The 15,950-nt window shown below is 44.1% G+C and overlaps 1 protein-coding gene across 3 annotated transcripts; it reads left to right on the top strand.

Moving 5' to 3' along the window:
* Positions 1–127: 127 nt before the first annotated feature.
* cnot1 (CCR4-NOT transcription complex, subunit 1) lies at positions 128–15,736 on the top strand. Of its 3 annotated transcripts, XM_079450327.1 has the most exons (48): positions 128–264; positions 2,163–2,460; positions 2,584–2,691; positions 2,783–2,881; positions 3,061–3,129; positions 3,222–3,276; positions 3,380–3,583; positions 3,709–3,877; positions 3,961–4,087; positions 4,206–4,319; positions 4,402–4,572; positions 4,658–4,785; positions 4,893–5,133; positions 5,229–5,348; positions 5,431–5,553; positions 5,628–5,779; positions 5,924–6,074; positions 6,198–6,399; positions 6,508–6,630; positions 6,972–7,153; positions 7,357–7,643; positions 7,747–7,825; positions 7,958–8,188; positions 8,342–8,482; positions 8,566–8,745; positions 8,841–8,957; positions 9,061–9,171; positions 9,263–9,340; positions 9,430–9,607; positions 9,725–9,876; positions 9,973–10,269; positions 10,598–10,738; positions 10,841–10,945; positions 11,040–11,159; positions 11,259–11,453; positions 11,537–11,679; positions 11,758–11,866; positions 11,953–12,122; positions 12,211–12,442; positions 12,696–13,105; positions 13,194–13,311; positions 13,403–13,504; positions 13,590–13,763; positions 13,885–14,034; positions 14,139–14,319; positions 14,460–14,592; positions 14,669–14,803; positions 14,897–15,736. In XM_079450327.1, exons 2-48 carry the CDS (start codon positions 2,359–2,361, stop codon positions 14,973–14,975), a joined length of 7,188 nt encoding a protein of 2,395 aa, XP_079306453.1. In that variant the 5' UTR covers positions 128–264; positions 2,163–2,358; the 3' UTR covers positions 14,976–15,736. The 3 variants fall into 3 exon arrangements, with proteins under 3 accessions (XP_079306453.1, XP_079306454.1, XP_079306452.1); XM_079450328.1 differs by lacking the exon at positions 128–264 and having other exon boundaries at positions 2,224–2,460; positions 7,029–7,153; XM_079450326.1 differs by lacking the exon at positions 128–264 and having other exon boundaries at positions 2,224–2,460; positions 7,029–7,153; positions 9,430–9,876.
* The last annotated feature ends 214 nt before the right edge of the window (positions 15,737–15,950 follow it).

Below are 15,950 nucleotides of genomic sequence, written 5' to 3'. Positions count from 1 at the left end.
GCAGAACCTCCATCAATTTCCACTGTTTGTGCGCACGGGGGGAGTGTCCGCGCGCATCACCGAATATGTTGCGTAGTCTAGAGCTCGTGCGCGAGCCCCATAAGCACCGCACTGGGTGCGCGCGCGTGCCGTGAAAGTCGCCATTTTATTTTGAAAAATCCAAATCGAACCGAGGGAGAAAGCGACCTTTTATCCGTCAAGAGCAGAACTACGAAGTACGACGAAAATGATCATCCGCGTGTAATTCTGTTTCCAGAATCCGAGGTAACGCACCCGCTAGTCGCTATCTGGTTTTCGGCGTAATCTTGTACAGCTCTACAGTTATGAATTAGTCATATGTTGTGTGCTAGGCTAATCCAGCGTTAGCTCGTTAGCGTGTAGTTTCCCTTGCTCATCTCAACGGCCAAAAAGTCACAGCCGCTGCCCAAAAGCTCAATTGACCCAGTGTGTACTGGGGCCATTATCCCCGACGGTTCGTTATATTTGGCTGGATGAGATCATCTATAATAATAGTTTAATTTTTAAATAAACAAATTGCGATAAAGTCTCGATTGGCGAGTGCAATAACTACACGATTGCTGGAGTGATTTAAACACTGAGTTTGTTGCCTTGATCGGACTCCAATCGTGTAACAGTTACGCTAAATACGATAAACGAGGCCTTGCCAACAGGCAATGGTGCTGTAACCTACGCAATTAAAGTGACTTTTAATGTCCACTCTTCGCAGTTCACGTGCACCTACATGTGTATTTTGTAGGTATTGAACAACTTTCGGTGTATTTAGTCTACGTTTTGCACAAGGGTTCGATTTCTTAAGGCCACATATTAGCTATTACCTGGTAGAATCTTCTAAAGAACTGTAAAATGTAGAAAGGTTGCCTGGAATCAGTTCTGAGTGTATTTTGTACGTAAAGAAACGAAATATTTGTGGCAAAATGTGACTTCCTAATGGGTTTACGTTTTATGTTATTGCTGTTTTTGTGGTAGCCATAATGCTTAAACGAACAATCCAACAGGCTAAATCTCTGGTTACTGTCAGTCAAAGGTGTTCATATCAGCATGTCCTACTCGGGCAAACCGCAGCAGCATTTCTGTAAACAGGCTAATGCTCGGTCGTCATTCGAAACAATGGGGGTTAGGCTGTTAGCCTAGCCTACCAGTTAGCCAAGGTAACATGACTGGCGTCGAATCCGTCATATGTTACAGTCAAACGTCTAACTGGGAACATGTTGTGGAAGATGTGATCCAGCTGTAGCCATAAGAGCTGTTTAAGTTTCGGTATATAATAATACATTAGGTGCGATTTGCATTTTAGACGAGTTAGCACTAGGGAAGCTAATATGCTAATGGTGTTGTCCACGGTGAAGTTTGAAGTGATTAATCGTTTAAAATAAATTTACTGTGTCGTGATAGCAATTGCATTACGTGTTGTTTATTTGCGTTGCATTTTCAACAGTCGTTTTAAGTCACGTTTAAACCTAAACGTGCAGTGGAAGGATGTTTATAGACAGCACACATTTGGGCTTCTTTAGTTGACTGTTCACTTTTGCTTTGTGGCTCCTGCATTTGGTTAAATCGGAAATGTTGTGGAGAATAGCTTTGTTTAAATATATGAACGTAAAATTCTGTTAATGTTTATACATATATCTTTTTAGGATTATGCTTAAGGAGTATATGTATATCAGTATATGGTAAAAGTTTAGTAAGCCTTCAGAGATCGTTCAGCTTTGATCAAGGCCCGTGACAACATTAGGACTTCCGGTTATGCAGCGGCACAGTTCAGTTCCTCAGTTAGTTATTAATAAACAAACCTGCGCAAAAATAATGGGAACAAATAAATCGGTGGCCTGAAACCACAAACGTTATTTATGCAAATGTAAATCATGGTTGTTCATTCCAAATTTTTCTTTGGAAATAATGTAAAATGGTGGTTACACTAAGATATCATTAAAGCGTGTTATATGATTTAAATATATTTTACAGGTTTTGAACATGGTATTCCACGGTCTGGTTGAATATTCGAATCTGATTGGCTGGATGGTGTGCATTAAGATATGCATGTGTTCCAAGATTGGAAGCATTGTCTTACTTGCTGACATCTTAAAGCTTTACTCTGCATTTCTTATTTATATTTTTGCTTATGCTTTTATTCTTTGTTCCAGATGTCACACTGTGAACTGCACTGAAGGACGTTACTTTGCATCAGCACCCACCCAAAGACTTGGCTTGTAGGAAACCGGACACTTTACACAACTTTTGGGGGGGGGGTGTCAGAAGTAACTTATCACTGAAGTGACTAAAGGGGAATAATGGTGATTTTGCGCCGGGCTCGGCCGCCTGCTTCCGCCCCAACCAGCAATGAATCTTGACTCGCTCTCGCTGGCTTTGTCTCAAATCAGTTACCTGGTGGACAATTTAACTAAGAAAAACTACAGAGCCAGCCAGCAGGAAATACAACACGTAAGTCCATGGTGTACCATAACGTGGTTGATCTCTCTTAGGGTCGTTTTGATATTATAGTAGATTGTGTTGAAAGCTTATGTAAGTTTGTGTACTTGAAACGTAACGCATGACTTCCCTCAGATTGTGAATCGTCACGGCCCTGAGGCAGACAGGCATCTATTACGCTGTCTCTTTTCCCATGTGGATTTTAGTGGCGATGGTAAAAGCAGTGGCAAAGATTTTCACCAGGTAAAGTCTGAGAGCCTAATCAACCCTTCAGATAGAAATGTATATATTTGCATTGTTTAAATTGCTTAATGTTGCTTTAATTTTGCTGCAGACACAGTTTCTGATCCAGGAGTGTGTGTCGCTTATTACCAAACCAAATTTTATTTCAACACTCTGCTACGCCATAGACAATCCCCTGCACTATCAAAAGGTATGCAAAGTCTGTCAGGGTGTTTGACATTGTTTACTTTTATATTTGAAATTTACTCTTTCTTAAAGTTTGCCACAAGCATACCTTAATTATGTATTGCAATGTCAGGTTGTTGGTAGTTGCTTGCTAGGTTACAATAGGCTGGGATTGTTGTTTACATATCTGCTTGTTGTTTTCAGAGCTTAAAGCCATCACCTCATTTATTTACTCAGCTGAGTAAAGTTCTCAAGCTAAGCAAGGTTCAGGAGGTAGGCATAAAGACTTCTGACAAAATTGTGACATTAGTCATTGTTTTTGACACACATAGAATGGCTGTTAAAACCATCGCTTCTTTCGCCAGGTGATTTTTGGCCTTGCTCTGCTAAACTCTAGCAACGCAGACCTTCGAGGGTTTGGTAAGTGTTCATTTCCAAACATCTCCAAACGTTACATTTCACTTTCAGGTCTGTTACGTTGAATGTTTCAGAGAGAGTGAACTGTAATCTCTTGCTTTGACAGCTGCCCAGTTTGTGAAGCAGAAGCTTCCTGACCTCCTCCGTTCGTACGTGGACGCCGACCTCGGAGGAAATCAGGAAGGTGGCTTCCAAGACATTGCCATAGAGGTTCTGCATCTGCTCCTCTCCCATCTTCTGTTTGGCCAAAAGGGCTCCAGCGGAGTCGGACAAGAGCAGATCGACGCCTTTCTCAAAACACTGTGCAGAGGTAAGTGTAAAAGTTTCGGACCTAGGTATGGAGAGGTGTTTGCGTCCATATTATAACCAGTAGTTGCATGAAAATCAATCAACTTGTGTACTTTAGAGTCATTTAGTACTGTTTTTATTTCCCAGATTTTCCGCAGGAGCGCTGTCCTGTGGTGCTCGCACCACTGCTCTACCCTGACAAACGGGACATTCTCATGGACAGGATCTTGCCAGACTCTGGAGAGTTAAATAAGACCATGATGGAGAGTTCCCTTGCTGACTTCATGCAAGAAGTTGGCTATGGCTTTTGTGCAAGGTATTAATTTTAACCTTACATTGATTACTTTCATGCTGTACATGCAACTAGATTCTTATATATTGGTTATGTACCTCTGACAGTCTTGAAGAATGCAGGAACATAATCCTGCAGTATGGGGTGCGAGAGGTGACTGCCAGCCAGGTGGCCAGAGTCCTGGGCATGATGGCCCGCACTCACTCTGGCCTGTCTGACGGCATCCCTTTACAGGTATGTTTAGTCTTTTTTGGTTCGGTTTGAATCTAGTAGCCTAAAGCTTTTTTTAATACAACACATTGGTTGGAATGGAATGTGAATAGCTTGGAGTAACTGGTTTCTCCATCTCTAGTCCATCTCAAATCCAGTGGGTGGTGGCATTTGGAGTGATGGGAAGGACAAGAGTGATGGGTCTCAGGTTCACACCTGGAACGTTGAAGTTCTGATCGACGTGGTTAAAGAAGTGGTAAGTCTGGTTAACCGTTACCAGAACAACAGTGAGACTTTATTTATGCTATGTATTTCATCATCTGCTGTGCTCTCTTCAGAACCCCAATTTGAATTTCAAAGAGGTGACCTATGAGCTAGACCACACAGGCTTCCTGATTCGGGACAGTAAGGGCCTTCAGATAGTGGTGTATGGGATCCAGAGGGGTCTGGGGATGGAGGTTTTCCCAGTGGATCTCATTTACAGACCATGGAAGCATGCAGAAGGACAGGTAAATGTGAAACCAAGTGTTGTATGTTTCAGCTGTGTAGCCAAATACTGAACTTACTGAGGTCTTGCTCTTCTGTGTGCTCCAGCTGTCATTCATTCAGCATTCTTTGATGAGTCCTGAACTTTTCTGCTTTGCCGACTACCCGTGTCACACTGTAGCCATAGACATCCTGAAAGCCCCACCTGAGGATGACAACAGGGAGATAGCCACATGGTTAGTCTTGGCCTACTCAAACCCTTTAACATGGAACTCAAATGATCCCTATAAGTCATTGCTGGTTGTGTATGTTTTAAACACTCTCCATCCACTTTGACCAACAGGAAGAGCTTGGACCTGGTGGAGAGCCTCTTGCGTCTCTCTGAAGTTGGGCATTATGAACAGGTGAAACAGCTCTTCAGCTTCCCCATCAAGCACTGCCCGGACATGCTGGTGTTGGCCCTGCTGCAGATCAGCACGTCCTGGCACACGCTGCGTCATGAGCTCATCTCCACCCTCATGCCCATCTTCCTGGGCAACCACCCCAACTCGGCTATCATCTTGCACTATGCCTGGCATGGACAGGTGAGTGAGCTGCCTACATTTTAATAACTTTTAAGCACACATCACAGTTTATTCAAGTGTCTTTGCGACTAATATGCACTTGGTTGCATTTCTAGGGTCAGTCCCCATCCATCCGTCAACTGATCATGCACTCTATGGCCGAGTGGTACATGAGAGGAGAGCAATACGACCAGGCTAAGCTGTCTCGCATCTTGGATGTGGCTCAGGACTTGAAGGTACCGATCTACTTGGCTCTTGTGTCTTGAGATAATCGGAGATGAGTGATCAATCGTAACATCTGGTTTCTATGTGTTTCAGTCTTTATCGATGCTGCTGAATGGTACTCCATTTGCCTTTGTAATTGACCTTGCTGCACTTGCTTCTCGCCGTGAATACCTCAAACTTGACAAATGGCTTACTGACAAAATCAGAGAGCATGGGGTAAGTTGATAGATGATGCAAAATTTCAAGCAAAAGAACATGAAAGACTGACAAGATCAATTATGTTTTTTTAGGAGCCGTTCATCCAGGCGTGCGTCACATTCCTAAAGAGACGCTGTCCTTCCATCATGGGTGGTTTGGCCCCAGAGAAAGACCAGCCGAAAAGTGCTCAGCTTCCTCCTGAAACACTGGCAACCATGCTCGGATGTCTGCAGTCTTGTGCTGGGTGAGTGAAAGCAGACTTTGCGCAGTACCAGATTTAGCAGACATGAAAAGTGGATGTTAATATTTATTAATAATTTATATTCTAGATGCTTTTACTCATTTTCTGTAGTTGAAAACTAATGGTTATGTTTGCCACCTTTTGCAGGAGTGTATCTCAAGAGCTGTCGGAGACTATATTGACCATGGTGGCCAACTGTAGCAATGTGATGAACAAAGCTCGACAGCCACCACCAGGAGTCCTACCAAAGGGGCGAGCACCCAGCACCAGCAGCTTAGATGCTATCTCACCTGTGCAGGTAACATCACATTGCTGCATGACCAAATGGGATTTTGCAACTGATTACTGGAGAAATTGGCCAACATTTCACTGTTGCTCAGTCCCTCCTTGGTTCCCATGGTATTGTGTTCTTGTTTTCTAGATGGACCCTCTCTCTGCCATGGGCTCTCTGAGTTTAGGTGTTTCATCCACCTCTCACACCCCAAGCATGCAAGGATTCCCCAGCCTGCAGGGCTCCGCCTTCAGTAACCCCCAGTCCCCGGCTAAGGCCTTCTCAAACCTGCCTAACCCTAACCCCAGCACAGCTTTCCCAGGAATTAACCCCCTCTCATCTCAGCTACAAGGTACCTGTGACATAGTTTCATAATAGAGCTGAGTCCCATTTCAGTTCTTTAGTGAGCTATTTTAGTACGAGTGCTTTAGAATTGATCAGCTTCTTATCATTTATCAAGGTCCTTTAAGCACAAGCTTGACTGGGATAGGATCAGGCTTGGGCATGCCAGCCGTCAGCAGCGACCCCTTCGGCACCAGGAAGATGAGCACACCGGGGCTGAACCCGCCCACCTTCCAGCAAAGTAAGATGAAGGCCTGTAAGTGGTGGTGTGGCTGAGCGAGTGCCTGGCGCCTCAAGCTGTATTTCCTCTCAAACCCAACAAAAGTCCTTTTGAAATAATTTGGAAAGTTTCACAGAATCTCTTTAATCTTGCTGTAATTTTCATTCCCGAGCCAAAAAAATCATAAGTAAAGAGGAAATACAGGTCAGTCTACATTACTGCGAAATGTTCTTGGCAACCAGCTTGGATCCGTATGTAAATGCATTTGGTGGAAAACAAGCTGTTTGCTGGGAATGTTTTTTTGCATGTGGTTTGTGTTATTGCAGTTTTTGAACAAAGTATTGACTTCAAACTTTCTGTAGTGTTTTCATCAGCTCAAAAAGAATGGCCTGTAACAGATCCCCATCCCACTGTTTCAGCTGACCTATCTCAGGTGTGGCCAGAGGCAAACCAGCACTTTAGTAAGGAGATTGACGACGAAGCTAACAGCTACTTTCAACGCATCTACAACCACCCACCACACCCAACTATGTCTGTGGATGAGGTGAGAACCCAACAACATTAGCAGAAGTTACTGAATGTTTGCGAATGCAAAAATAAAGTTTCAACTTGTTTGTCGGAAGCCTGAATAACTAGCTAACTGGTCTAGAGTAGAATTAGCCTCAGATCCAATTCCTGAACTTTTTTATGAGACTCTTCAGACTTTTGTTCCTTAAGATTTCAGATTCATTCATTATTTCTGTTTAGGTGCTGGAGATGCTGCAGAGGTTCAAGGACTCCAACATAAAGCGGGAACGGGAGGTTTTTAACTGCATGCTGAGGAATCTGTTCGAGGAATACAGATTTTTCCCCCAGTATCCCGACAAAGAGTTGCACATCACCGCCTGCCTCTTCGGGGGGATCATCGAGAAGGGCCTTGTTACGTACATGGCGCTGGGCTTAGCCTTACGATATGTCTTGGAAGCCTTACGCAAACCATTTGGATCAAAGATGTATTATTTTGGAATAGCTGCACTAGATAGATTTAAAAATAGGTATGAGCATTCATTTTCTTGGTTTTTCCAGCCATCACAATGTTTAAATGTTTCACAAGACGATGAGCTTGTTTTATTCGAACTTTGAACTTATGTTTCTTAGATTGAAGGATTATCCCCAGTACTGTCAGCACTTGGCCTCTATAGCCCATTTCCTGCAGTTTCCGCACCATTTGCAAGAGGTAACTTGATTTTTGTTTTCATAACATTTTTGCCATAGCTTTTGCATCGTATGAATTTGTTACTGCACATTCCTTTATTACATTCCTAGCTGAATAAGTCTCTTGTGTGATATCAACTTCCTGTGTGTACAGTATATCGAGTATGGCCAGCAGTCAAGAGACCCTCCTGTGAAGATGCAAGGCTCCATCACCACCCCTGGCAGCCTGGCACTCGCCCAAGTTCAGGCCCAGTCGCAGACCGCCAAAGCCCCCCAACCTGGACAAGCCAGCACCCTGGTGACCACAGCTACCACGACTACCACCGCTGCCAAAACTACCACCATCACAAGACCCACAGCTGTCGGACTGAAGAAAGACGTGCCAGTGAGTCAACAGATAAACACTGTTTCTGAGTCCGAGCTTATGATGGCCGCAGAAATTCCCTGCTTTTTATGCATAGTATGTTTTGCAGTTTTCCTTAAAGTACCATTTTGTAAATGATGATGGACTGCTGTGGTCTGTTCATTTCCTTTGCAGCCCTCAATCAACACCACAAACATCGACACCTTGTTGGTAGCCACAGACCAGACTGAAAGGATTGTTGAGCCCCCAGAGAACGTTCAGGAGAAGATTGCGTTCATCTTCAACAATTTGTCCCAGTCAAACATGTCCCAAAAGGTGTGATCGTTTATGAAGTAATGGCTAAATATATTTAGAAGCATGTTCTCTGCAGTGCTAAAACGTCTTTGTGCCTGTTATAGGTGGAGGAACTGAAAGAGACTGTGAAGGAAGAGTTCATGCCCTGGGTTTCTCAATACCTGGTCATGAAGCGCGTCAGCATTGAGCCCAACTTCCATAGCCTGTATTCTAACTTTCTGGATACACTGAAAAACCCGGAGTTTGTCAAGATGGTTCTCAATGAGACTTACAGAAACATCAAGGTGAGGTTATTTCAAAGGTACTATTATTGTTTGAAGCTTATTAGTGTCAAGCCATTTCCCTGCATATAGATTTATTATATTTTTAAAATTTTCAGGTCCTACTTACCTCTGATAAGGCAGCTGCTAACTTTTCCGATCGATCCCTGCTGAAGAATTTGGGTCATTGGCTTGGAATCATCACCCTGGCTAAAAACAAACCCATCTTATACACAGTGAGTTTATTTTACTGTGGTTTGGAGAAAACACGCAGATGCATGTAGGGAGATTTCCTGATAATACCTTTGAAATGGTGACAAGTTAATGTTCTGCTTTCAGGACCTGGAGCTGAAATCTCTTCTGCTGGAAGCCTATGTGAAAGGCCAGCAGGAGTTGCTGTATGTTGTCCCATTTGTGGCCAAAGTCTTGGAATCAAGTCTGCGGAGTGTGGTAATAAATCCCTCCCAAATTTGCTGTTGAGTGAGTTTTGGAAATAAAAGAGTGTAATGAGCCTCTAACAATTTGGACTTCTGTTCTGTAGATCTTCAGACCGCAAAACCCTTGGACCATGGGTATCATGAATGTACTAGCTGAACTCCACCAGGAACATGACTTAAAGGTCAGTCCATCCTCACTGATTCTAGACATACGATACTTAATCTTCCAGTGGAACGGGTTTCACTCACTCCCACCCTTGTCATGTTACAGCTCAACCTGAAGTTTGAGATCGAAGTGCTCTGTAAGAATCTGTCTCTGGACATCAGCGAGCTGAAGCCAGGAAACCTGCTGAGAGACAAAGAGAAGCTCAAGAACCTGGAGGAGCAGCTCTCTGCACCAAAGAAAGAGACCAAGCCTCCCGAAGAGATGCTGCCTATAGTTACTACAGGTAGAATGGCTAAATGCTTCTTGATCTGTGGAGATTTACCTCCATCTAACCACATTTGTGTTTTTGTTGTACACTGTCATGCTGTTTACTTAGTTGTCTGTGCTTTCTTACCAACAGTAGATCCTGTTGCATTTACAACAGTACCCTCAACTCCAACCACCACCACTACCTGTACAGCCACAGGGCCGCCCACTCCACAGTTCAGCTACCATGACATTAATGTCTATGCCTTAGCAGGCCTGGCCCCACACATCAATATCAATGTAACTGTGAGTTTGTATTAAATCAACAATGTTGAATGAGATCATTTACAATTCGATCCTTATCAAAATCACGTTTCGTTAAATAATTCTATGCGTGTACAGATCCCACTGCTGCAGGCCCACCCTCAACTGAAGCAGTGCGTGAGGCCGGCTATCGAGCGTGCCGTACAGGAGCTGGTGCACCCCGTGGTTGACCGGTCCATCAAGATTGCCATGACCACCTGCGAGCAGATTGTCAGGAAGGACTTTGCCCTGGATTCTGAGGAGTCTCACATGCGCGTGGCTGCCCACCACATGATGCGAAACCTTACCGCCGGCATGGCCATGATCACATGCAGGGAGCCGCTGCTCATGAGCATTGCCACCAATCTGAAGAACAGCTTTGCTGCAGCTCTTAGGGTAGGAAAAAATTCCTTGTTACATAATTTGCTTTTGCAATATTGAATGGAGATGTTGTTTAGTGTTGAGAAATATAGATCTAATAAATACAGATCTTTACATAGTATTAGTTTTATATGACTTTTACACTACATTACACTAAACTATAACCATGTCATTTTAAATACTTTGTTGTGCAATGTTTCACAAAAAAAAGATCATTTTAAGCGAACAGCTACACTGAACCACTTAGAGATTGCCTGGCAACCACCCAAAGCACCACTCGGATTGTCTTCCTAGATTGTTATCTTGTTTGCATGCTTATTCTAACTGTGGGTATCACTTACAGGCTCCCACACCCCAGCAGAGAGAGATGATGGAAGAGGCTGCTACTCGTGTCGCGCAGGACAACTGTGAGCTGGCATGTTGCTTCATTCAAAAGACTGCAGTGGAGAAAGCTGGACCAGAGATGGACAAGAGACTGGCAACTGTAAGTTCACCTCCAGGATAGATGAAACAAAAATAATACAAAAATACATAATCCATCAGAGGAAAGGTGTGATTTGTAGAAATGGGTTTCTTTGTCTTGTAGGAGTTCGAGCTAAGGAAGCATGCCCGCCAAGAAGGCCGTCGTTACTGTGACCCCATGGTGCTCACCTATCAGGCTGAGCGAATGCCAGAGCAGATCAGACTGAAGGTTAGAACTTTTCACAAACTTAGGGGGAATAATGGGAATAAATGATAATGTGATGCTTTGTATTAAAACATCTATAATAACTTTTGAACTTCAGGTGGGTGGAGTGGACCCTAAACAGCTGGCTGTTTATGAGGAGTTTGCGCGAAACGTTCCAGGCTTCCTACCTAGTAATGACCTGTCTCAACCTACTGGATTCCTTGCTCAACCGATGAAGGTAGTTATCCTTGATCTCGATGAATCTGTTTTCGTTTGATGTTATGGGGTTCGTTCAACGTTTTACATTCAAACCTTTACACCCGTTTCTTTGTTCCAGCAACAGGCATGGCCAACTGATGATGTGGCTCACATCTATGACAAGTGCATTTCAGACTTGGAGCAGCACCTCCACGCAATTCCACCCGCCCTGGCCATGAACCCACAGACCCTGGCTATACGCAGCCTGCTGGAAGCTGTAGTAATGGCAAGGAACTCCCGTGACGGCATTGCTGCCCTGGGCCTTCTGCAGAAAGTCAGTAAACATCAGTCTGGAAAAGTAACACCTTGCGCAATCTCTGAATATGTTTGACCTATTTTCTTTTTTCTTCGCATTAGGCTGTAGAGGGTCTGCTGGATGCCACCAGTGGTGCTGATACTGATCTGTTGCTAAGCTACAGAGAGTGCCACCTGCTGGTGCTTAAAGCCCTACAGGATGGACGTGCCTACGGCCCACAATGGTGCAACAAACAAATCACCAGGTCTGTAACACAACTAAGCCAGTCATAAAAATGTTACAACTGGCATCGGCATCATTCTAACATATGGTGTCCTTGTAGATGCCTGATCGAATGCAGAGATGAATACAAATACAACGTTGAAGCTGTGGAGCTGCTCATCAGAAACCATCTGGTCAACATGCAGCAGTATGATATACATCTGGCTCAGGTAAGGACAGCATCTACAGGACCTGACAGAGATGTGGATTAAACATCTATAGTTGTGAACGGTTTCAAACTCTTGTGTGTTTGCAGTCAATGGAGAATGGGCTCAACTACATGGCCGTAGCATTTGCCATGCAGCTGGTGAAACTCCTGCTGGTCGATGAGCGCAGCGGGAGCCACATCACTGAAGCCGACCTCTTCCAAACCATTGAGACGTTGATGAGGACCAGCGCCCATTCCAGAGCAAATGCACCTGAAGGGTAAGAAACTACTATGTGCTACCACAAGTCTTTTGCTAAATGTTTTTATTACTGAAGATTAACTGGGTGTTTTGCATGGAAACCATAGTTTGCCCCAGTTGATGGATGTGGTTCGCTCCAACTACGAGGCTATGATCGATCGACACCACGGTGGGCCCAACTTCATGATGCACTCTGGGATTTCTCAAGCATCTGAATATGATGACCCACCAGGCCTAAGAGAGAAGGCAGAGTACCTGCTGAGAGAATGGGTCAACCTGTACCACTCGGCGGCTGCCGGCAGGGACAGCACTAAGGCTTTTTCTGCATTCGTTGGCCAGGTTAGCAGAGACTATAATATCCCTAGCGTTCAGATTTTATAGCACTGTATTTGAACCTGTCAAGCCCCATCATGGCTCAATGGGCCAAGCAACAGTGCTAAAGTAAAGGCTTGTTATATAACTGGAGCCTCTTGGAATTTCTCCCAAGCTGCTCTTTTAAAAGCAAACTACAATTGTCTCTGAAAAAAATGAATTCAGGTTTTTTTTGGATATCCGCTGTCGATTAAGTACCTTCTCTATTCTTCTCAAACAGATGCACCAGCAAGGCATCTTGAAAACCGATGACCTCATCACTCGCTTTTTCCGGCTCTGCACAGAGATGTGCGTTGAGATCAGTTATCGAGCACAAGCCGAACAGCAGCACCCCACCACCAGCCCCGCCATCATCAGGGCCAAGTGTTACCACAACCTGGACGCCTTCGTTCGGCTCATCGCCCTGCTGGTCAAACACTCCGGAGAGGCCACCAACACAGTCACCAAAATCAACCTGCTCAACAAGGTCCTCGGCATTGTGGTGGGCGTGTTGATCCAGGATCATGATGTGAGGCAGACAGAGTTCCAGCAGCTCCCGTACCACAGAATTTTCATCATGCTTCTGTTGGAGCTCAATGCACCTGAGCACGTTCTGGAGACCATCAACTTCCAGACCCTCACTGCCTTCTGGTGAGCATATCGCTTTAGTCTATGACTATTATAGCTTAAATTTCATAACTATGTGAGTGTATATATAATGCCATTTTTCTCTTTACAGTAACACATTTCACATCCTGAGGCCGACTAAAGCACCCGGATTTGTATATGCTTGGTTGGAGCTAATTTCTCATCGAATCTTCATTGCCAGGATGCTTGCACACACACCACAACAGAAGGTGTGTCTGCTTAAAAATATACACTACATAAATGCCACTTATCACATCTCATAATGTCAGTCACTGACCTCATGTCTTTCCTGTCTGTCAGGGTTGGCCTATGTATGCACAGCTGCTGATTGACTTGTTCAAGTATCTTGCACCCTTCCTAAGGAATGTTGAGCTCAACAAACCTATGCAAATTCTTTACAAGGTATCATCACATAAGTCATGTTTGTAATGTTGTACTGTTTGTTTCGATCTTTGTTTGACTCATGTTTTTATCATCATTCTTTAAGGGAACGCTCCGTGTGCTGCTCGTCCTGCTCCATGACTTCCCAGAATTCCTGTGCGACTACCATTATGGCTTCTGTGACGTCATCCCGCCAAACTGCATCCAGCTGAGAAACCTGATCCTGAGTGCCTTCCCCCGCAACATGAGGCTTCCAGACCCCTTCACCCCAAATCTGAAGGTATAATCTTGCATTTTGTGACTTGTTCTTAGTTTCAAATGTTCTCAAAATGTAAAAAAAATAGTTGTGACCTCCTGCTGTGTTACTGTGGATTTTGAATCCATCCTTGTGTTCTTACTAGGTGGATATGCTAAGTGAGATCAACATCGCTCCTCGCATTCTCACTAACTTCACCGGTGTGATGCCATCGCAGTTCAAAAAGGATCTTGACTCTTACCTTAAGACCCGCTCCCCTGTGACCTTCCTCTCTGAGCTGCGCAGCAACCTGCAGGTAGGGGGTACCACTTGAGTTTGTTACTATAGTGGAAAAAGAAACAGTCTATTGTATAGATTGTATTAAAATATTTTGAAATGAATGATCATGTTGTACCTCAGGTGTCCAACGAGCCAGGCAACCGCTACAACATCCAGCTGATCAACGCTCTGGTGCTGTACGTGGGTACCCAGGCCATCGCACACATTCACAACAAGGGCAGCACTCCCTCTATGAGCACCATTACTCATTCAGCACACATGGACATCTTCCAGAACCTTGCGGTAGACCTGGATACTGAGGGTGAGACACCTGTCCCTGCCATTTTCTTTCCTTAAACAAGAAATGTATTAGAAATGCAAATCTAATGCAGAACAGTTTTTTATAGTGCGTTTTAAATGTGCAAGAGTGTGATTGGTTGTGACGTTGTTTTTATCTTCCAGGCCGCTACCTGTTCCTGAATGCGATAGCCAATCAGCTGCGTTACCCAAACAGCCACACACACTACTTTAGCTGTACCATGCTGTATCTGTTTGCTGAGGCCAATGCGGAAGCCATTCAAGAGCAGATCACCAGGTACAACAAACCCCTCCGAATTGTACCCTTACCGTACTTACAATGAAAGTGTCTAATGTAAGTCAATGTCACGCAGGGTCCTTCTAGAGAGGCTGATCGTGAACAGGCCGCACCCTTGGGGTCTGCTCATTACCTTCATTGAGCTGATCAAGAACCCTGCCTTTAAGTTCTGGAGTCACGACTTTGTGCACTGTGCCCCTGAAATCGAGAAGTGAGCCAGTCACCATGGTTTTGAATGACGTGCATGTTTATCCCGAAAAATCTGCAAGATCAGTGATGGCAATCTCCCGTTCTCTTTCCTCAGATTGTTCCAGTCGGTGGCTCAGTGCTGCATGGGGCAGAAACAAGCCCAGCAGGTGATGGAGGGAACAGGTGCCAGTTAGGCTGCAGGAACTGTCCCTGTGCCCAGAGAGAGAGCTCTCCCTCGCCCCAACCCTTCATTTGACCCAACATCCCTGCACATCTGATCAACACATAGCCTGCACTGAATTACTGTCTGCCCTTTGGGGCGACATCTGACCTGAGGAGTTCTTTTTTCTTTCAAACCCTCCCAAGCAAGATAAAATTTCAATGTAAATACTGAAAAGGACATTCAAGAGCAGATTTTGCGTAATTTTGTCAAAGATGCTTGAGCACATTTTACTCCTGGATGTTTGGCTCCCCTAACTCTCCATTTTCTTTTTTGCCTTCAAAACGGATTGACTTTTGTTTGGAAGCTTGATAAGAGGCTCGAGGAAGCAGTCTTTTTTTATTATTTTTATTTTTCCTGATGTTTGGTTTTTAAGGGGAGGGCTGTCGGTGTGGTGAGCTGATGGTATCAGAAATGTCTTGGACTGCAGGAGGGTCGCTAGTTTCCACCTGTGATGAAACTAATCTTGGGTTGGAGGTTCTCCCTGGCACTTGTACAATTGTGGAAATATTCAGAAATTTGTTGGTAAATTGGATCTTCGGTGTTTGTACAAAGATTCAACTTGCAGAACAAAAAAGGACCAATACAGCTAATTTTGTAAGGATTTTGAATGTTTTGTAAATGTATTGGTCCGTGTGATGTATTTTGTAGTAATTTGTAGTTGCCTTTAGTTCCCGCTACTTATTTCCTGTATGTATGCATTCTGTAGTTACCGCATTAAACAGTTGAACTGCACCCCGTCTGGATTTCATTTCTTGTATTGGTGTGATAAGATGTTTTTGTGTCAAATAAAAATGTGGTAGTTTTTAAACTAGGGGTGTGAAAGCATTCATTGGGATTGACACATATCTTTAGGACTGTCTGTAGTCATTTTGCTGTCTTGTCAGACAATTCATTCAGTTTTTAGGTGGTTTACGTTGGATTGCCAAGGAAATAATGGGTGTCTGAG

The sequence above is a fragment of the Barbatula barbatula genome (assembly GCF_947034865.1).
Source record: "Barbatula barbatula genome assembly, chromosome: 25".
NCBI lineage: Eukaryota > Metazoa > Chordata > Actinopteri > Cypriniformes > Nemacheilidae > Barbatula > Barbatula barbatula.
Note: the sequence above shows the minus strand (reverse complement) of the source record. Positions and strands in the feature narration are given on the sequence as shown.

Excerpts from the sequence above, each read along its gene's own strand:
- cnot1 (XM_079450326.1), top strand. The coding sequence starts at position 2,359 with ATGAATCTTGACTCGCTCTCGCTGGCTTTGTCTCAAATCAGTTACCTG. Across the intron at positions 4,088-4,205 it reads CTGACGGCATCCCTTTACAG|TCCATCTCAAATCCAGTGGG; the intron begins GTATGTTTAGTC and ends CTCCATCTCTAG. Across the intron at positions 8,483-8,565 it reads AGTCAAACATGTCCCAAAAG|GTGGAGGAACTGAAAGAGAC; the intron begins GTGTGATCGTTT and ends TGCCTGTTATAG.